Source organism: Oncorhynchus gorbuscha, linkage group LG13 (genome assembly GCF_021184085.1).
Source record: "Oncorhynchus gorbuscha isolate QuinsamMale2020 ecotype Even-year linkage group LG13, OgorEven_v1.0, whole genome shotgun sequence".
In the NCBI taxonomy this organism is placed as follows: Eukaryota; Metazoa; Chordata; class Actinopteri; order Salmoniformes; family Salmonidae; genus Oncorhynchus; species Oncorhynchus gorbuscha.
In genome coordinates this window covers 509,059-532,425 of record NC_060185.1, presented here as the reverse complement: position 1 = coordinate 532,425, position 23,367 = coordinate 509,059, and the positions used below count along the sequence as shown (strand labels likewise).

Below are 23,367 nucleotides of genomic sequence, written 5' to 3'. Positions count from 1 at the left end.
AAAGTCCTTGAGTTGCCCAGTCAAAGCCCAGACTTGAATCCCACTGAAAATCTGTGGAAAGACTTGAAGATTGCTGTTCACCGCCGCTCCCCATCTGACTTAACAGAGCTTGAGAAAATATGGCATGGAAAAAAATCCACAAATTCAGATGTGCAAAGCTGATACAGACATACCAAAGAAATCTCAAAGCTATAATGTCCTCCAAAAGTGCTTCTACAAAGTATTGACCCAGGGGTGTGAATACTTGCGTAAATGACATTTCTGTATTTTATCTTCGATAAATTTGCAAACATTTTAAAAAATGGGAGGGAGGGAGGGAGTGAGAGAGAGAGAAATCCTCTCCCAATGCTGAGAACCAATTAGTGATCAGGTCAATCATCCCGACCAACCTGGGACACTGTAAAGATGTGCCAGAGTTTCAGACTCAGCACAGAATGGACACCCCTCCCCAACAGTAGGATACAGGTGTACCAGATGCATGTTGGTGGCTATGGCTCCATGTATTATCCTCCATTGGAGGTCAGCTGTCCTCTTATCAATAGGCAGTTTGTATAATGATCGCCAACAGCCCTTTGGGGTGGCACCTGGACCAAGCACACCCACCCACCTAGTTGATTTTACCCCTTCCAGGGAAGAGGCAATGGACACCTTTACACATATTCTGTACATGGCCTTCTTTCCCACCTCCTTGAACTCCCCCAGCTCCGGGGTATGACTCAGCTTGGTACACCCCACGCCTAGCAGACATGATCGTAGGCTGGCTGAACCCAGAACACGGGACTGGATAGCAGTGTTATAAAAAAGAGGCTCTTCAAAAAGCCACATCCCTGGTGGAGTGCAGGCCTTACGGGACTTGACAAGAACCCTCCAAGTCTGCATAACAGACTCACAAAATGTAGTCAGGCCAGGCAACTCACCCCCTTCAGCTTTAAGAGGAAAAGGTGCTTGTCTAAACCCACACAGCCTCATTTCCTCATCAGTGTGTAAGCTGTGTCGACCCAGTTAGAACCATCACTGTACAACAGTTCTGGCTGCTTGAAGCAAGAAAGCCATGATCCTAGAGGAAATGTCCACCACACCTTGCCCACCCTCGTGCAGTGTCACGTACAGGGTTGCAGCTTTAATCCAGTGTTGTCCAGACCAGAATAAATTGACAAGGGTCCTCTGAAGCTCTTGTATCAGACCCTTTGGTGGCAGCAAGATTATTAGTCTGTGCCACAGGGTAGAGGCAGCATGATTATTAGTCTGTGCCACAGGGTAGAGGCAGCAAAATCATTAGTCTGTGCCACAGGGTAGAGGCAGCATGATTATTAGTCTGTGCCACAGGGTAGAGGCAGCAAAGTCATTAGTCTGTGCCACAGGGTAGAGGCAGCAAGATTATTAGTCTGTGCCACAGGGTAGAGGCAGCAAGATTATTAGTCTGTGCCACAGGGTAGAGGCAGCAAGATTATTAGTCTGTGCCACAGGGTAGAGGCAGCAAGATTATTAGTCTGTGCCACAGGGTAGAGGCAGCATGATTATTAGTCTGTGCCACAGGGTAGAGGCAGCAAAATCATTAGTCTGTGTTACAGGGTAGAGGCATCAAGATTATTAGTCTGTGCCACAGGGTAGAGGCAGCAAGATTATTAGTCTGTGCCACAGGGTAGAGGCAGCAAAATCATTAGTCTGTGCCACAGGGTAGAGGCAGCATGATTATTAGTCTGTGCCACAGGGGAGAGGCAGCAAGATTATTAGTCTGTGCCACAGGGTAGAGGCAGCAAGATTATTAGTCTGTGCCACAGGGTAGAGGCAGCATGATTATTAGTTACCAGTACCCTTCCCCTATAAGACATCTGGGTCAGTCTTCATTCCATCTCTGCACCACTGAAGCCCCCCTGGTAGCTGTGGAGCGGACCCAATCTGAAGCTGACCTGCCCACAGTGCTTCACTCTTTCCCAAATTGACTCTAGCTGAAGAGGCCCTCTCATACACCTTTAACCTTTTGCGTGTAGGGGGCAGTATTTAAATTTTTTGACAAAAAACGTACCCATTTGAAACGGCCTATTTCTCAGCCCCAGAAACTATAATATGCATACAATTGTCAGATTAGGACAGGAAACACTCTAAAGTTTCCAAAACTGTACAAATATTGTCTGTGAGTATAACATATCTGATATTGCAGGCCTGAGGAAAATCCAATCAGGAAGTGCCTCTTATTTTGAAACCTCTCTGTTCCTATGCATGCCTATCCTCCATTTAAAGGGATATCAACCAGATTCCTATTTTCTATTGCTTCCCGAAGGTGTCAACAGTCTTTAGACATAGTTTCAGGCTTTTATTTTGAAAAATGAGCATGAAGGATCACATTGCGTGTGTGGATAGGTGGGGGCTCTCAGAGTGAGTTTTGCGCAACTGAGTAAAGCCGCCATTGTTGCTCCCACTGTTATTGAAAAACCTACACACTCGGTTGATATATTATTGAATATATATTTAAAAAACAACCTGAGTATTGATTATAAAAAACGTATGGCATGTTTCTGTGGACATTATGGATATTATTTGGAATATACGTCTGCGTTGTGGTGACCGCTCTTTCCTGTGGATTTCTGAACATAACGCGATTATTTTGGGTATAAAAATCATCTTTATGGAACAAAATGAACATTTATTGTGTAACTGGGGACTCTGAAAACATCCAAAGACCATCAAAGGTAAAACCATTTTTTTTATTGCTTTTTTTATTTTCGTGACCTAGCTACTTAATGCTTAGTAACATACATAATGTTATGTTTTGCTATCGATAAACTTACACAAACGCTTGGATTGCTTTCGCTGTAAAGCATAATTTCAAAATCTGAGACGACAGGTGGATTAATAAAAGGCTAAGCTGTGTTTTCCTATATTGCACTTGTGATTTCATGATTATGAATATTTTTTAGTAATTTTATTTGACTGTGGCGCTATGCTATTCAGTGGTTGCTGATGACAATTATCCCGCTACCGGGATGGGTAGAGTCAACAAGTTAAAGCGTTTGAGAGAACCTCATATCTTCACCCCCTGTAATAAAAACTGTCACGTCATCTGCATACGCAGACAGTGCTATCATGGGACCCTTCATTACACCTGGCACAGAGAAACCAGTAAGCTTCACTCTTAAAAAACAAAGGCTAAGCCTTTGGCTAACCCCCCCCACATGACCCCCCTGTAACCCATTACTCGTAGTGGGCATGTCCTCCACTACCTAGGAGCCTAGCTCCACATGAACCCCCTCCTTTACCCCAGCACTCTTACTGGGCACCTCAAATCAAATCAAATCAACATGGTTAGCAGATGTTAATGCGAGTGTAGCGAAATGCTTGTGCTTCTAGTTCCGACAATGCAGTAATAACCATCAAGTAATCTAACTAACAATTCCAAAACTACTGTCTTATACACAGTGTAAGGGGATAAAGAATATGTACATAAGGATATATGAATGAGTGATGGTACAGAGCAGCATACAGTAGATGGTATCGAGTACAGTATATACATATGAGATGAGTATGTAAACAAAGTGGCATAGTTAAAGTGGCTAGTGATACATGTATTACATAAGGATGCCGTCGATGATATAGAGTGCAGTATATACATATGCATATGAGATGAATAATGTAGGGTAAGTAACATTATTTAAGGTAGCATTGTTTAAAGTGGCTAGTGATACATGTATTACATAAGGATGCCGTCGATGATATAGAGTGCAGTATATACGTATGCATATGAGATGAATAATGTAGGGTAAGTAACATTATTTAAGGTAGCATTGTTTAAAGTGGCTAGTGATATATTTAGATCATTTCCCATCAATTCCCATTATTAAAATGGCTGGAGTTGGGTCAGTGTCAATGACAGTGTGTTGGCAGCAGCCACTCAATGTTAGTGGTGGCTGTTTAACAGTCTGATGGCCTTGAGATAGAAGCTGTTTTTCAGTCTCGGTCCCAGTTTTGATGCACCTGTACTGACCTCGCCTTCTGGATGATAGCGGGGTGAACAGGCAGTGGTTCGGGTGGTCGATGTCCTTGATGATCTTTATGGCCTTCCTGTAACATCGGGTGGTGTAGGTGTCCTGGAGGGCAGGTAGTTTGCCCCCGGTGATGCGTTGTGCAGTCCTCACTACCCTCTGGAGAGCCTTACGGTTGAGGGCGGAGCAGTTGCCGTACCAGGCGGTGATACAGTCCGCCAGGATGCTCTCGATTTTGCATCTGTAGAAGTTTGTGAGTGCTTTTGGTGACAAGACCAATTTCTTCAGCCTCCTGAGGTTGAAGAGGCGCTGCTGCGCCTTCTTCACGATGCTGTCTGTGTGAGTGGACCAATTCAGTTTGTCTGTGATGTGTATGCCGAGGAACTTAACTTGCAACCCTCTCCACTACTGTTCCATCGATGTGGATAGGGGGGTGTTCCCTCTGCTGTTTCCTGAAGTCCACAATCATCTCCTTAGTTTCGTTGACGTTGAGTGTGAGGTTATTTTCCTGACACCACACTCCTCGTCTCGTCGTTGTTGGTAATCAAGCCTAACACTGTTGTGTCGTCCGCAAACTGGATGATTGAGTTGGAGGCGTGCGTGGCCACGCAGGCGTGGGTGAACAGGGAGTACAGGAGAGGGCTCAGAACGCACCCTTGTGGGGCCCCAGTGTTCAGGATCAGCAGGGTGGAGATGTTGTTGCCTACTCTCACCACCTGGGGGCGGCCCGTCAGGAAGTCCAGTACCCAGTTGCACAGGGCGGGGTCGAGACCCAGGGTCTCGAGCTTGATGACGAGCTTGGAGGGTACTATGGTGTTGAATGCCGAGCTGTAGTCGATGAACAGCATTCTCACATAGGTATTCCTCTTGTCCAGGTGGGTTAGGGCAGTGTGCAGTGTGGTTGAGATTGCATCGTCTGTGGACCTATTTGGGCGGTAAGCAAATTGGAGTGGGTCTAGGGTGTCAGGTAGGGTGGAGGTGATATGGTCCTTGACTAGTCTCTCAAAGCACTTCATGATGACGGAAGTGAGTGCTACGGGGCGGTAGTCGTTTAGCTCAGTTACCTTAGCTTTCTTGGGAACAGGAACAATGGTGGCCCTCTTGAAGCATGTGGGAACAGCAGACTGGTATAGGGATTGATTGAATATGCCCGTAAACACACTGGCCAGCTGGTCTGCGCATGCTCTGAGGGCGCGGCTGGGGATGCCGTCTGGGCCTGCAGCCTTGCGAGGGTTAACACGTTTAAATGTCTTACTCACCTCGGCTGCAGTGAAGGAGAGACCGCATGTTTCCGTTGCAGGCCATGTCAGTGGCACTGTATTGTCCTCAAAGCGGGCAGAAAAGTAATTTAGTCTGCCTGGGAGCAAGACATCCTGGTCCGTGACTGGGCTGGGTTTCTTCTTGTAGTCCGTGATTGACTGTAGATCCTGCCACATGCCTCTTGTGTCTGAGCCGTTGAATTGAGATTCCACTTTGTCTCTGTACTGACGCTTAGCTTGTTTAATAGCCTTGCGGAGGGAATAGCTGCACTGTTTGTATTCAGTCATGTTGCCAGACACCTTGCCCTGATTAAAAGCAGTGGTTCGCACTTTCAGTTTCACGCGAATGCTGCCATCAATCCACGGTTTCTGGTTAGGGAATATTTTTATCGTTGCTATGGGAACGACATCTTCGACGCACGTTCTAATGAACACGCACACCGAATCAGCGTATTCGTCAATGTTGTTGTCTGACGCAATACGAAACATATCCCAGTCCACGTGATGGAAGCAGTCTTGGAGTGTGGAGTCAGCTTGGTCTGACCAGCGTTGGACAGACCTCAGCATAGGAGCCTCTTGTTTTAATTTCTGCCTGTAGGCAGGGATCAACAAAATGGAGTCGTGGTCAGCTTTTTCGAAAGGGGGGCGGGGCAGGGCCTTATATGCGTCGCGGAAGTTAGAGTAACAATGATCCAGGGTTTTACCACCCCTGGTTGCGCAATCGATATGCTGATAAAATTTAGGGAGTCTTGTTTTCAGATTAGCTTTGTTAAAATCCCCAGCTACAATGAATGCAGCCTCCGGATAAATGGTTTCCAGTTTGCAAAGAGTTAAATAAAGTTTGTTCAGAGCCATCGATGTGTCTGCTTGGTTTAATGTGTTCATCACTCTGTCGCTACAGCAGGGCTGATGGTGTCATCACTCTGTCTCTACAGCAGGGCTGATGGTTTAATGTGTTCATCACTCTGTCGCTACAGCAGGGCTGATGGTTTAATGTGTTCATCACTCTGTCTCTACAGCAGGGCTGATGGTTTAATGTGTTCATCACTCTGTCTCTACAGCAGGGCTGATGGTGTCATCACTCTGTCTCTACAGCAGGGCTGATGGTGTTCATCACTCTGTCTCTACAGCAGGGCTGATGGTTTAATGTGTTCATCACTCTGTCTCTACAGCAGGGCTGATGGTGTTCATCACTCTGTCTCTACAGCAGGGCTGATGGTGTCATCACTCTGTCTCTACAGCAGGGCTGATGGTGTCAACACTCTGTCTCTACAGCAGGGCTGATGGTGTTCATCACTCTGTCTCTACAGCAGGGCTGATGGTGTTCATCACTCTGTCTCTACAGCAGGGCTGATGGTGTTCATCACTCTGTCTCTACAGCAGGGCTGATGGTGTTCATCACTCTGTCTCTACAGCAGGGCTGATGGTTTAATGTGCTCATCACTCTGTCTCTACAGCAGGGCTGATGGTGTTCATCACTCTGTCTCTACAACAGGGCTGATGGTTTAATGTGCTCATCACTCTGTCTCTACAGCAGGGCTGATGGTTTAATGTGTTCATCACTCTGTCTCTACAGCAGGGCTGATGGTGTTCATCACTCTGTCTCTACAGCAGGGCTGATGGTTTAATGTGTTCATCACTCTGTCTCTACAGCAGGGCTGATGGTTTAATGTGTTCATCACTCTGTCTCTACAGCAGGGCTGATGGTTTAATGTGTTCATCACTCTGTCTCTACAGCAGGGCTGATGGTTTAATGTGTTCATCACTCTGTCTCTACAGCAGGGCTGATGGTGTCATCACTCTGTCTCTACAGCAGGGCTGATGGTGTTCATCACTCTGTCTCTACAGCAGGGCTGATGGTTTAATGTGTTAATCACTCTGTCTCTACAGCAGGGCTGATGGTGTTCATCACTCTGTCTCTACAGCAGGGCTGATGGTGTTCATCACTCTGTCTCTACAGCAGGGCTGATGGTGTCATCACTCTGTCTCTACAGCAGGGCTGATGGTGTCATCACTCTGTCTCTACAGCAGGGCTGATGGTGTTCATCACTCTGTCTCTACAGCAGGGCTGATGGTGTCATCACTCTGTCTCTACAGCAGGGCTGATGGTGTTCATCACTCTGTCTCTACAGCAGGGCTGATGGTGTCATCACTCTGTCTCTACAGCAGGGCTGATGGTTTAATGTGTTCATCACTCTGTCTCTACAGCAGGGCTGATGGTTTAATGTGTTCATCACTCTGTCGCTACAGCAGGGCTGATGGTTTAATGTGCTCATCACTCTGTCTCTACAGCAGGGCTGGTGGTGTCATCACTCTGTCTCTACAGCAGGGCTGATGGTGTCATCACTCTGTCTCTACAGCAGGGCTGATGGTGTTCATCACTCTGTCTCTACAGCAGGGCTGATGGTGTCATCACTCTGTCTCTACAGCAGGGCTGATGGTTTAATGTGTTAATCACTCTGTCTCTACAGCAGGGCTGATGGTGTTCATCACTCTGTCTCTACAGCAGGGCTGATGGTTTAATGTGTTAATCACTCTGTCTCTACAGCAGGGCTGATGGTGTTCATCACTCTGTCTCTACAGCAGGGCTGATGGTGTTCATCACTCTGTCTCTACAGCAGGGCTGATGGTTTAATGTGTTAATCACTCTGTCTCTACAGCAGGGCTGATGGTGTTCATCACTCTGTCTCTACAGCAGGGCTGATGGTGTCATCACTCTGTCTCTACAGCAGGGCTGATGGTGTTCATCACTCTGTCTCTACAGCAGGGCTGATGGTGTCATCACTCTGTCTCTACAGCAGGGCTGATGGTTTAATGTGTTCATCACTCTGTCTCTACAGCAGGGCTGATGGTTTAATGTGTTCATCACTCTGTCGCTACAGCAGGGCTGATGGTTTAATGTGCTCATCACTCTGTCTCTACAGCAGGGCTGGTGGTGTCATCACTCTGTCTCTACAGCAGGGCTGATGGTTTAATGTGTTCATCACTCTGTCTCTACAGCAGGGCTGATGGTGTCATCACTCTGTCTCTACAGCAGGGCTGAGCGGTTATATAGTTATAGATATGGTTATTTAGTTGTAGATCTGATTTTATAGTTATAGATATGATTATATCGTTATAGATATGGTTATATAGTTATAGATGTGGTTATATAGTTATAAATACGGTTATATAGTTATAGATATGATTATATAGTTATAAATATGGTTATATAGTTATATATATGTTTATATAGTTATAAATATGGTTATACAGTTATAAATACGGTTATATAGTTTAAATATGGTTATATAGTTATAGATATGATTATATTGTTACAAATATGGTTATATAGTTATAAATATGGTTATTTAGTTATAGATATGGTTATATAGTTATATATATGAGTTTATAGTTGTATAGTTATAGATATGGTTATATATTTATAAATATGGTTATATAGTTGTAGATATGGTTATATAGTTATACACATGTATATATAGTTATTGATATGTTTATTTAGATAGTTATAGATAAAGCTATATAGTTATACATATGATATATAGTTATAGATGTGGTTATATAGGTAAAGATATGATTATATAGTTATACACATGTATATATAGTTATTGATTTTTATTTTATTTTTTATTTCACCTTTATTTAACCAGGTAGGCTAGTTGAGAACAAGTTCTCATTTGCAACTGCGACCTGGCCAAAATAAAGCATAGCAGTGTGAACAGACAACACAGTTACACATGGAGTAAACAATTAACAAGTCAATAACACAGTAGAAAAGAAAAATGGGCAGTCTATATACAATGTGTGCAAAAGGCATGAAGAGGTAGGCGAATAATACAATTTTGCAGATTAACACTGGAGTGATAAATGATCAGATGGTCATGTACAGGTAGAGATATTGGTGTGCAAAAGAGCAGAAAAGTAAATAAATAAAAAACAGTGTAAAAACAGTATGGGGATGAGGTAGGTGAAAATGGGTGGGCTATTTACCAATAGACTATGTACAGCTGCAGCGATCGGTTAGCTGCTCGGATAGCTGATGTTTGACCATTTCCGTGCCAGGTGAATCAAGTCGAACATCTGTGTTCGTGGGGGATGTCCTGGTCGGTAGGACCACTGGTGGAAGCGGTGTGCCCTCACGGTATCGGTCAATCCCAGTCTATTCAGGATCTCCCCCCTTAGTTTATCGTAATCCTGTGCATCTTTCAACTCCAGGTGGAAATACGCTTTTTGAGCGTCCCCTGCCAGGTGTGGTGCCAGAAGCCCTGCCCATTCTTCTTTCAGCCACTTCTCCCTCTCTGCCGTCCTTTCGAAGGTGGTAAGATATGCTTCCATATCATCCAGCGCTGTCATTTTTTGAAGAAAATGATTGGCCCTCCTCTGGGTATTTGCAGCTGGTTTATTGAGCCCCAGATATGGTCCGCTAGCCCCTTTAGGCCTTCTCTTAACTCCCGGATTTTTATTTAGCTCTTCTCTGAGCAGCTGGTTGGTTATACTGGACCTATAGTTATACGTGTCCTGATACATTAAAGATTGCATCCTGATTGTTAACTATTTGTTTTTATTTTTATTTATTTTTTATTTCACCTTTATTTAACCAGGTAGGCCAGTTGAGAACAGGTTGTCATTTACAACTGTGACCTGGCCAAAATAAAGCATAGCAGTGTGAACAGACAACACAGAGTTACACATGGAGTAAACAATTAACAAGTCAATAACACAGTAGAAAAAAAATGGGCAGTCTATATACAATGTGTGCAAAAGGCATGAAGAGGTAGGTGAATAATACAATTTTGCAGATTAACACTGGAGTGATAAATGATCATGTACAGGTAGAGATATTGGTGTGCAAAAGAGCAGAAAAGTAAATTAATAAAAACAGTATAAAAACTGTATGGGAATGAGGTAGGTGAAAATGGGTGGGCTATTTACCAATAGATTATGTACAGCTGCAGCGATCGGTTAGCTGCTCAGATAGCTGATGTTTGAAGTTGGTGAGGGAGATAAAAGTCTCCAACTTCAGCGATTTTTGCAGTTCGTTCCAGTCACAGGCAGCAGAGTACTGGAACGAAAGGCGGCCAAATGAGGTGTTGGCTTTAGGGATGATCAGTGAGATACACCTGCTGGAGCGCGTGCTACGGATGGGTGTTGCCATCGTGACCAGTGAACTGAGATAAGGCGGAGCTTTACCTAGCATGGACTTGTAGATCACCTGGAGCCAGTGGGTCTGGCGACGAATATGTAGTGAGGGCCAGCCGACTAGAGCATACAAGTCGCAGTGGTGGGTGGTATAAGGTGCTTTCGTGACAAAACGGATGGCACTGTGATAGACTGCATCCAGTTTGCTGAGTAGAGTGTTGGAAGCCATTTTGTAGATGACATCGCCAAAGTCGAGGATCGGTAGGATAGTCAGTTTTACTAGGGTAAGCTTGGCGGCGTGAGTGAAGGAGGCTTTGTTGCGGAATAGAAAGCCGACTCTTGATTTGATTTTCGATTGGAGATGTTTGATGTGAGTCTGGAAGGAGAGTTTGCAGTCTAGCCAGACACCTAGGTACTTATAGGTGTCCACATATTCAAGGTCGGAACCATCCAGGGTGGTGATGCTAGTCGGGCATGCGGGTGCAGGCAGCGATCGGTTGAAAAGCATGCATTTGGTTTTACTCGCGTTTAAGAGCAGTTGGAGGCCACGGAAGGAGTGCTGTATGGCATTGAAGCTCGTTTGGAGGTTGGATAGCACAGTGTCCAATGACGGGCCAAAAGTATATAGAATGGTGTAGTCTGCGTAGAGGTGGATCAGGGAATCGCCCGCAGCAAGAGCAACATCATTGATATATACAGAGAAAAGAGTCGGCCTGAGAATTGAACCCTGTGGCACCCCCATAGAGACTGCCAGAGGACCGGATAGCATGCCCTCCGATTTGACACACTGAACTCTGTCTGCAAAGTAATTGGTGAACCAGGCAAGGCAGTCATCCGAAAAACAGAGGCTATTGAGTCTGCCGATAAGAATATGGTGATTGACAGAGTCGAAAGCCATGGCGAGGTCGATGAAGATGGCTGCACAGTACTGTCTTTTTTCGATGGCGGTTATGATATCGTTTAGTACCTTGAGTGTAGCTGAGGTGCACCCGTGACCGGCTCGGAAACCAGATTGCACAGCGGAGAAGGTACGGTGGGATTCGAGATGGTCAGTGACCTGTTTGTTGACTAGGCTTTCGAAGACCTTAGATAGGCAGGGCAGGATGGATATAGGTCTATAACAGTTTGGGTCCAGGGTGTCTCCCCCTTTGAAGAGGGGGATGACTGTGGCAGCTTTCCAATCCTTGGGGATCTCAGACAATATGAAAGAGAGGTTGAACAGGCTGGTAATAGGGGTTGCGACAATGGCGGCAGATAGTTTCAGAAATAGAGGGTCCAGATTGTCAAGCCCAGCTGATTTGTACGGGTCCAGGTTTTGCAGCTCTTTCAGAACATCTGCTATCTGGGTAAAGGTAAATTTGGGTTCTGCTATCTGGTAAATTTGGGTAAAGGAGAACCTGGAGAGGCTTGGGCGAGGAGCTGCGGGGGGGGCAGAGCTGTTGGCCGAGGTTGGAGTAGCCAGGCGGAAGGCATGGCCAGCCGTTGAGAAGTGCTTATTGAAGTTTTCGATAATCATGGATTTATCGGTGGTGACCGTGTTACCTAGCCTCAGTGCAGTGGGCAGCTGGGAGGAGGTGCTCTTGTTCTCCATGGACTTCACAGTGTCCCAGAACTTTTTGGAGTTGGAGCTACAGGATGCAAACTTCTGCCTGAAGAAGCTGGCCTTAGCTTTCCTGACTGACTGCGTGTATTGGTTCCTGACTTCCCTGAACAGTTGCATATCACAGGGGCTATTCGATGCTATTGCAGTCCGCCACAGGATGTTTTTGTGCTGGTCGAGGGCAGTCAGGTCTGGAGTGAACCAAGGGCTGTATCTGTTCTTGGTTCTGCATTTTTTTAACGGAGCATGCTTATCTAAAATGGTGAGGAAGTTACTTTTAAAGAATGACCAGGCATCCTCAACTGACGGGATGAGGTCAATGTCCTTCCATGATACCCGGGCCAGGTCGATTAGAAAGGCCTGCTCACAGAAGTGTTTTAGGGAGCGTTTGACAGTGATGAGGGGTGGTCGTTTGACTGCGGCTCCGTGGCGGATACAGGCAATGAGGCAGTGGTCGCTGAGATCCTGGTTGAAGACAGCGGAGGTGTATTTGGAGGGCCAGTTGGTCAGGATGACGTCTATGAGGGTGCCCTTGTTTGCAGAGTTAGGGTTGTACCTGGTGGGTTCCTTGATGATTTGAGTGAGATTGAGGGCATCTAGCTTAGATTGTAGGACTGCCGGGGTGTTAAGCATATCCCAGTTTAGGTCACCTAACAGAACAAACTCTGAAGCTAGATGGGGGGCGATCAATTCACAAATGGTGTCCAGGGCACAGCTGGGAGCTGAGGGTGGTCGGTAGCAGGCGGCAACAGTGAGAGACTTATTTCTGGAGAGAGTCATTTTCAAAATTAGTAGTTCAAACTGTTTGGGTATGGACCTGGAAAGTATGACATTACTTTGCAGGCTATCTCTGCAGTAGACTGTGACTGATATGTTTATTTAGATAGTTATAGATAGTTATACACATGATATATAGTTATTGATATATGGATATATAGTTATAAACATGTATATCTAGTTATTGATATTGTTATATATTTATAGGTATGGTTATATAGGTATAAATATGGTTATATGGTTATATAGTTATAGGTATTGTTATAGATTTATAGGTATGGTTATATAGGTATAAATATGGTTATATTGTTATATAGTTATATTGTTATAGATTTATAGGTATTTATAGGTATTGTTATATAGTTAGAGATATTGTTATAGATTTATAGGTATGCAGTCGTGTTGATAAATATGGGGCAAATGGTTTGATCAAGGCATAAACCTGCTTGACAAACTGTCAGACTGATCTTACTTGAATATTCTCTTTAGAAAATGTGCTTTACCTCAAACCAGGGATCCCAATATCAGCTACTTTTTTTGTCAACGTGTCCCTAAAAGTAATTTTCCATTTTTGTAAAATCCCTGTCACAAATGATTATTTTCTGTTTCGGGATTACTCATGTTTTTACCTGGCTATCCCCCCTGAACCTCCCTGAGCATTCTGTAGTGTTTTGACCGTGGAGGAGGAAGGTCTTCAAGATAGAGTCTCAGAAGAGTATTGTGGGGTCCATTTTAATTTTTTTTTTTAAAAGCTCCTTACCAATATGCTGTTACAGTGCACTGGCTATCAACTGGTTTGACCTTTTGACTTACCAAATGAAGATTTTAGTTAATTTGTGTATTATAGGAACAGTCTTCTAGTTTGCAGAATGAGTGACAACAAAAGAGAGAGACTTGAAAAGCTATTCGGAAGAGGTAAAGACTGCCTGGGGCTGACTGCCTGGGGCTGACTGCCTGGGGCTGACTGCCTGGGGCTGACTGCCTGGGGCTGACTGCCTGTAGCTGACTACCTGTGGCTGACTGCCTGTAGCTGACTACCTGGGGCTGACTGCCTGTGGCTGACTGCCTGTGGCTGACTGCCTGGGGCTGACTGCCTGGGGCTGACTGCATGAGGGAACTGGTTGAACCACAGCTGTTCGGTATAGAGCAGAGGGATCAGGCTGAACCACAGCTGTTCAGCAGAGAGCAGAGGGAATTGGTTCAACCACAGCTGTTCAGTAGAGAGCAGAGGGAACTGGTTCAACCACAGCTGTTCGGTAGAGAGCAGAGGGATCAGGCTGAACCACAGCTGTTCAGTAGAGAGCAGAGGGAACTGGTTCAACCACAGCTGTTCAGTAGAGAGCAGAGGGAACTGGTTCAACCACAGCTGTTCAGTAGAGAGCAGAGGGAATTGGTTCAACCACAGCTGTTCAGTAGAGAGCAGAGGGAACTGGTTCAACCACAGCTGTTCGGTAGAGAGCAGAGGGATCAGGCTGAACCACAGCTGTTCAGTAGAGAGCAGAGGGAACTGGTTCAACCACAGCTGTTCAGTAGAGAGCAGAGGGAACTGGTTCAACCACAGCTGTTCGGTAGAGAGCAGAGGGAACTGGTTGAACCACAGCTGTTCAGTAGAGAGCAGAGGGATCAGGCTGAACCACAGCTGTTCAGTAGAGAGCAGAGGGAACTGGTTGAACCACAGCTGTTCGGTAGAGAGCAGAGGGATCAGGCTGAACCACAGCTGTTCAGTAGAGAGCAGAGGGAATTAGTTCAACCACAGCTGTTCAGTAGAGAGCAGAGGGAACTGGTTCAACCACAGCTGTTCGGTAGAGAGCAGAGGGATCAGGCTGAACCACAGCTGTTCAGTAGAGAGCAGAGGGAACTGGTTCAACCACAGCTGTTCAGTAGAGAGCAGAGGGATCAGGCTGAACCACAGCTGTTCAGTAGAGAGCAGAGGGAACTGGTTGAACCACAGCTGTTCAGTAGAGAGCAGAGGGATCAGGCTGAACCACAGCTGTTCAGTAGAGAGCAGAGGGAACTGGTTGAACCACAGCTGTTCAGTAGAGAGCAGAGGGAACTGGTTGAACCACAGCTGTTCAGTAGAGAGCAGAGGGAACTGGTTGAACCACAGCTGTTCAGTAGAGAGCAGAGGGAACTGGTAGTAACTCATGGTTCTCTGCTCCTCTGTTTCTCTTCCTGGTCATTGCTTGGTCTCTACAATGCTCTGGTGAGCTGGGGCTACAGCTGTTTGTTGTTTTTCATTTGTGTCTTCCTATCACAAAGTCACGCTGGCTGGCTGCTTCTCCATCCTATGTAGCTTTATGTACATACACACTACAGAAGTTGTTGTTGTGACTGATCAGAGATGCTACCTCATGCAACTTCAGGTTGCTGGTGTTGTTGATGAAAGTGTTGTTTTCTCCCATTAATGGAGGTGCACATTGTTAGCTGTTGATGTAGGTCTGAGTTTACAACAAGACCAGTTCATTGTGGAGGCAAGTTTAAACATGACAGCGTGTAACTTACTCTCAGTAGATATCCTTATGTTATTCTGGGAATTTAAATTCCAACACGGCACTTTAGCGTCAGTAACTAGCTAATTCCTCCACCTATGGAAAACATATCCCACTACTACTATTGTTACTACTACTACAAAGGTATCACGCCCTGGCCATTTCTGCCTACAGGCAGAAATTAAAACAAGAGGCTCCCACGCTGAGGTCTGTCCAACGCTGGTCAGACCAAGCTGACTCTACACTCCAAGACTGCTTCCATCACGTGGACTGGGACATGTTTCGTATTGCGTCACCCTAACCCACCATTTGTTCCACCATTGGGGGGCCAGAGCAGCGAACAGTTTTGACTGGGCTGAGCGGGAACTGTACTTCCTCAGTGGTAGGGAGGCGAGCAGGCCAGAGGTGGATGAACGCAGTGCCCTTGTTTGGGTGTAGGGCCTGATCAGAGCCTGGAGGTACTGAGGTGCCGTTCCCCTCACAGCTCCGTAGGCAAGCACCATGGTCTTGTAGCGGATGCGAGCTTCAACTGGAAGCCAGTGGAGAGAGCGGAGGAGCGGGGTGATGTGAGAGAACTTGGGAAGGTTGAACACCAGACGGGCTGCGGCGTTCTGGATGAGTTGTAGGGGTTTAATGGCACAGGCAGGGAGCCCAGCCAACAGCGAGTTGCAGTAATCCAGACGGGAGATGACAAGTGCCTGGATTAGGACCTGCGCCGCTTCCTGTGTGAGGCAGGGTCGTACTCTGCGGATGTTGTAGAGCATGAACCTACAGGAACGGGCCACCGCCTTGATGTTAGTTGAGAACGACAGGGTGTTGTCCAGGATCACGCCAAGGTTCTTAGCGCTCTGGGAGGAGGACACAATGGAGTTGTCAACCGTGATGGCGAGATCATGGAACGGGCAGTCCTTCCCCGGGAGGAAGAGCAGCTCCGTCTTGCCGAGGTTCAGCTTGAGGTGGTGATCCGTCATCCACACTGATATGTCTGCCAGACATGCAGAGATGCGATTCGCCACCTGGTCATCAGAAGGGGGAAAGGAGAAGATTAATTGTGTGTCGTCTGCATAGCAATGATAGGAGAGACCATGTGAGGTTATGACAGAGCCAAGTGACTTGGTGTATAGCGAGAATAGGAGAGGGCCTAGAACAGAGCCCTGGGGGACACCAGTGGTGAGAGCGCGTGGTGAGGAGACAGATTGTCGCCACGCCACCTGGTAGGAGCGACCTGTCAGGTAGGACGCAATCCAAGCGTGGGCCGCGCCGGAGATGCCCAACTCGGAGAGGGTGGAGAGGAGGATCTGATGGTTCACAGTATCGGGCAGCCGATAGGTCTAGAAGGATGAGAGCAGAGGAGAGAGAGTTAGCTTTAGCAGTGCGGAGCGCCTCAGAGAAGAGCAGTCTCAGTTGAATGACTAGTCTTGAAACCTGACTGATTTGGATCAAGAAGGTCATTCAGAGAGGGATAGCGGGAGAGCTGGCCAAGGACGGCACGTTCAAGAGTTTTGGAGAGAAAAGAAAGAAGGGATACTGGTCTGTAGTTGTTGACTACATATAGCCTCCACATTGACTCTGTACCGTAATACCCTGTATATAGCCTCCACTTTGACTCTGTACAGGTACCCCCTGTATATAGCCTCCACATTGACTCTGTACCGTAATACCCTGTATATAGCCTCCACATTGACTCTGTACAGGTACCCCCTGTATATAGCCTCCACATTGACTCTGTACCGGTACCCCCTGTATATAGCCTCCACATTGACTCTGTACCGTAATACACCCTGTATATAGCCTCCACATTGACTCTGTACCGGTACCCCTGTATATAGTCTCCACATTGACTCTGTACCGGTACCCCCTGTATATAGCCTCCACATTGACTCTGTACCGTAATAAACCCTGTATATAGTCTCCACATTGACTCTGTACCAGTACCCCCCCTGTATATAGCCTCCACATTGACTCTGTACCGGTACCCCCTGTATATAGCCTCCACATTGACTCTGTATCAGTACCCCCTGTATATAGCCTCCACACTGACTCTGTGCCGTAACACCCTGTATATAGTCTCCACATTGACTCTGTACCGGTACCCCCTGTATATAGTCTCCACATTGACTCTGTACCGGTACCCCCTGTATATAGCCTCCACATTGACTCTGTACCGTAATAAACCCTGTATATAGCCTCCACATTGACTCTGTACCGTAATAAACCCTGTATATAGTCTCCACATTGACTCTGTACTGGTACCCCCTGTATATAGCCTCCACATTGACTCTGTACCGTAATAAACCCTGTATATAGCCTCCACATTGACTCTGTACCGGTACCCCCTGTATATAGCCTCCACATTGACTCTGTACCGGTACCCCCTGTATATAGGCTCCACATTGACTCTGTACCATAATAAACCCTGTATATAGTCTCCACATTGACTCTGTACCGGTACCCCCTGTATATAGCCTCCACATTGACTCTGTACCGGTACCCCCTGTATATAGCCTCCACATTGACTCTGTACCGGTACCCCCTGTATATAGCCTCCACATTGACTCTGTGCCGGTACCCCCTGTATGTATTCTCCACATTGACTCGGTACCGGTACCCCCTGTATATAGCCTCCAAATTGACTCTGTACCGGTACCCCCTGTATATAGCCTCCACATTGACTCTGTACCGGTACCCCCTGTATGTAGCCTCCACATTGACTCTGTACCGGTACCCCCAGTATATAGCCTCCACATTGACTCTGTACCATAATAAACCCTGTATATAGCCTCCACATTGACTCTGTACCGGTACCCCCTGTATATAGCCTCCACATTGACTCTGTACCAGTACCCCCTGTATATAGTCTCCACATTGACTCTTTACCAGTAACCCCCCTTTATATAGCCTCCACATTGACTCTGTACCAGTACCCCCCCTGTATATAGCCTCCACATTGACTCTGTACCAGTACCCCCCCCCCCCCCTGTATATAGTCTCCACATTGACTCTGTACCAGTACCCCCCTGTATATAGCCTCCACATTGACTCTGTACCAGTACCCCCCCTGTATATAGCCTCCACATTGACTCTGTACCGGTACCCCCTGTATATAGCCTCCACATTGACTCTGTACCGGTACCTCCTGTATATAGCCTCCACATTGACTCTGTACCGTAATACCCTGTATATAGCCTCCACATTGACTCTGTACCGTAACACCCTGTATATAGCCTCCACATTGACTCTGTACCGTAACATTTATTTCATTTCATTTAAGTCATTTAGCAGACGCTCTTATCCAGAGCGACTTACAAATTGGTGCATTCACCTTATGACATCCAGTGGAACAGTCACTTTACAATAGTGCATCTAAATCTTAAAGGGGGGGGGGTGAGAGGGATTACTTATCCTATCCTAGGTAACAAACACCCTGTATATAGCCTCCACATTGACTCTGTACCGGTACCCCCTGTATATAGTCTCCACATTGACTCTGTACCGTAACACCCTGTATATAGTCTCCACATTGACTCTGTACCGGTACCCCCTGTATATAGTCTCCACATTGACTCTGTACCGTAACACCCTGTATATAGTCTCCACATTGACTCTGTACCGTAATACCCTGTATATAGTCTCCACATTGACTCTGTACCGTAATACCCTGTATATAGCCTCCACATTGACTCTGTACCGTAATACCCTGTATATAGCCTCCACATTGACTCTGTACCAGTACCCCCTGTATATAGCCTCCACATTGACTCCGTACCAGTACCCCCTGTATATAGCCTCCACATTGACTCTGTACCGTAACACCCTGTATATAATCTCCACATTGACTCTGTACCGTAACACCCTGTATATAGCCTCCACATTGACTCTGTACCGTAACACCCCGTATATAGCCTCCACATTGACTCTGTACCGTAACACCCCGTATATAGTCTCCACATTGACTCTGTACCGTAATACCCTGTATATAGTCTCCGCATTGACTCTGTACCGTAATACCCTGTATATAGTCTCCACATTGACTCTGTACCGTAACACCCTGTATATAGTCTCCACATTGACTCTGTACCGTAATACCCTGTATATTGTCTCCACTTTGACACTGTACCGTAATACCCTGTATATAGCCTCCACATTGACTCTGTACCGTAATACCCTGTATATAGCCTCCACATTGACTCTGTACCAGTACCCCCTGTATATAGCCTCCACATTGACTCTGTACCAGTATCCCCTGTATATAGCCTCCACATTGACTCTGTACCGGTACCCCCTGTATATAGCCTCCACATTGACTCTGTAACGGTACCCCCCTTGTATATAGCCTCCACATTGACTCTGTACCCTAACACCCTGTATATAGTCTCCACATTGACTCTGTACCGTAACACCCTGTATATAGCCTCCACATTGACTCTGTACCGTAACACCCTGTATATAGCCTCCACATTGACTCTGTACCGTAACACCCTGTATATAGTCTCCACATTGACTCTGTACCGTAATACCCTGTATATAGTCTCCACATTGACTCTGTACCGTAATACCCTGTATATAGCCTCCACATTGACTCTGTACCGGTACCCCTGTATATAGTCTCCACATTGACTCTGTACCGTAATACCGTGTATATAGTCTCCACATTGACTCTGTACCGTAACACCCTGTATATAGTCTCCACATTGACTCTGTACCGTAATACCCTGTATATAGTCTCCACATTGACTCTGTACCGTAATACCCTGTATATAGCCTCCACATTGACTCTGTACCGGTACCCCCTGTATATAGTCTCCACATTGACTCTGTACCGTAATACCGTGTATATAGTCTCCACATTGACTCTGTACCGTAACACCCTGTATATAGTCTCCACATTGACTCTGTACCGTAATACCCTGTATATAGTCTCCACATTGACTCTGTACCGTAATACCCTGTATATAGTCTCCACATTGACTCTGTACCGTAATACCCTGTATATAGCCTCCACATTGACTCTGTATCGTAATACCCTGTATATAGCCTCCACATTGACTCTGTACCAGTACCCCCTGTATATAGCCTCCACATTGACTCCGTACCAGTACCCCCTGTATATAGCCTCCACATTGACTCTGTACCGTAACACCCTGTATATAGCCTCCACATTGACTCTGTACCGTAACACCCCGTATATAGCCTCCACATTGACTCTGTACCGTAACACCCCGTATATAGTCTCCACATTGACTCTGTACCGTAATACCCTGTATATAGCCTCCACATTGACTCTGTACCAGTACCCCCTGTATATAGCCTCCACATTGACTCTGTACCAGTACCCCCTGTATATAGCCTCCACATTGACTCTGTACCGTAACACCCTGTATATAGCCTCCACATTGACTCTGTACCGTAACACCCTGTATATAGTCTCCACATTGACTCTATACTGGTACCCCCTGTATATAGCCTCCACATTGACTCTGTACCGGTAATACCCTGTATATAGCCTCCACATTGACTCTGTACCGTAACCCCTGTATATAGCCTCCACATTGACTCTGTATATAGTCTCCACATTGACTCTATACTGGTACCCCTGTATACCTCCACATTGACTCTAGCCTCCCTCCATTGACTCTGTACCGTAACACCGTAACACCCTGTATATAGCCTCCACATTGACTCTGTACCGGTACCCCCTGTATATAGTCTCCACATTGACTCTATACTGGTACCCCCTGTATATAGCCTCCACATTGACTCTGTACCGGTACCCCCTGTATATAGTCTCGCTGTTGTTATTTCACTGCTGCTCTTATTTTACTTGTTACTTTATCTCTTATTCTTATCTGTACATTTTTAAACTGCATTGTTGGTTAGCGGCTCGTAAGTCAGTATTTCACTGTAACCTGTTGTATTCAGAGCATGTGACTAAAACAATTTGATTTGATCAGAAAACCAGTCAGTATCTGGTGTGACCACCATTTGCCTCATTTAGTGTGACACGTCTCCTTTGCACAGAGTTTATCAGGCTGTTGATTGTGGCCTGTGGAATGTTGCAATTGTGTTCATTGTCCTTAGCTTATACTTACCCATACAATAACCCTACCACCACTCTGTTCACAACGTTGACATCAGCATAGTGCTCGCCCACACAACGCCCTACACTTGGTCTGCGGTTGTGAGGCCGTTTGGACGTGTTGCCAAATTTCCTAAAACAATGTTGGAGGTGGCTTATGGTAGAGAAATTAACATTAAATTATTTGGCAATAGCACTGTTGGACATTCCTACAGTCAGCATGCCAAATGCACGCTCAAAACTTGAGACATCTGTGGCATTGTGTTGTGTGACAACTTTTGGAGTGGCCATTTATTGTCCTCAGCACAACGTGCACCTGCGTAATGATCATGCTGTTTAATCAGCTTCTACATATACCACACCTCTCAGGTGGCTGGAGAAATGTTCACTAACAGAGATGTTCATAAATCTGGGCACAACATTTGAGAAATAAGCTTTTTGTTTGTTTGGAACATTTCTGGTATCTTTTATTTCAGCTCATGAAACCTGGGACCAACACTTCACATGTTGCATTTATATTTTTATTCAGTGCCGATATCACCTTTGTGTATGTATAGGTACATAGCTCTCTCTGTCTTCTGGTTCATTCAGGTAGTTTCATGTCCTACCCATCAGGAGTATTAATGTCCCACCCTGTTGGGGCAGAATCAGGTAGTTTAATGTCCCTCCCTGTTGGGGCAGCATCAGGTAGTTTAATGTCCCTCCCTGTTGGGGCAGCATCAGGGGTATTCATGTCCCACCCTGTTGGGGCAGCATCAGGTAGTTTAATGTCCCACCCTGTTGGGGCAGCATCAGGTAGTTTAATGTCCCACCCTGTTGGGGCTGCATCAGCAGAAAAGGTGGACAAACAGGAAATGGCTGCTGCTGGCCCCACGGTCGGTCGGAACACGATGGTTGATGTCTGTCAGAACTCCGTCCTAACGATGGAGGGAAGAGGGAGAGAGAGACCAAGGCAAGTGCAGCCAGACAGCTTGTCATTACTGCAGTCATACAGGTTGAGTGGTGTGAGCGGGCTGGAATGGTAGAGGTGGAAAGCCCTCACTGTGCAGAGTGTCATGTTTTTCTCCTCACCCCTCTGTGATAACAGGACCGACCTCCCGCCCGCCCACAAGCCGGCCCCTCCGCCGCCCAAAAAGAGGAGCAGTGATTTGAAGGGCCACTTGACATCCGATGACATCCAGGTAAGATCCTCCTCAAATTTTTGAAAAAGTTAATTTACATATTTTTTAAATATAATAATAATAATAATCTGAAAGTTTTAGCTGCTAAAACACCTTTTAACTTCTCAGTTAAGAAATAATTATTATGTACCATGACGGCCTACCAAAAGGCCTCCTGTGGGGATAGGGGCTGGGATAAAAAAATTATATATATATATATGTATAATGTGTGTGTGTTTTGTCGGTAATAACCAGGTCCAGAGTATGGCTGTGATTGTGGGTGGGCCCAGTAGAAAGTCCCTTGGTAATAACCAGGTCCAGAGTATGGCTGTGATTGTGGATGGGCCCAGTAGAAAGCCCCTTGGTAATAACCAGATTCAGAGTATGGCTGTGATTGTGGATGGGCCCAGTAGAAAGCCCCTTGGTAATAACCAGGTCCAGAGTATGGCTGTGATTGTGGGTGGGCCCAGTAGAAAGCCCCTCGGTAATAACCAGGTCCAGAGTATGGCTGTGATTGTGGGCCCAGTAGAAAGCCCCTTGGTAATAACCAGATTCAGAGTATGGCTGTGATTGTGGATGGGCCCAGTAGAAAGCCCCTTGGTAATAACCAGATTCAGAGTATGGCTGTGATTGTGGATGGGCCCAGTAGAAAGCCCCTTGGTAATAACCAGGTCCAGAGTATGGCTGTGATTGTGGGTGGGCCCAGTAGAAAGCCCCTCGGTAATAACCAGGTCCAGAGTATGGCTGTGATTGTGGGTGGGCCCAGTAGAAAGCCCCTCGGTAATAACCGGGTCCGCTATGCCCTCAGACGAACCATCAAACAAGCAAAGCGTCAATATAGGATTAAGATTGAATCCTACTACACTGGCTCTGACGCTCGTCGGATG

At 46.2% G+C, this 23,367-nt stretch overlaps 1 protein-coding gene across 1 annotated transcript in view; it reads left to right on the top strand.

Annotated features, from left to right (window-relative positions):
* Positions 1-23,367, top strand: part of LOC123993816 (nectin-2-like) — a 30,925-nt gene that overhangs the window by 1,104 nt on the left and 6,454 nt on the right. The window contains exon 2 of the mRNA XM_046296286.1: positions 22,408-22,501. Coding sequence (XP_046152242.1) covers positions 22,408-22,501 — 94 coding nt within the window. The remainder of the gene's footprint in view (positions 1-22,407; positions 22,502-23,367) is intronic.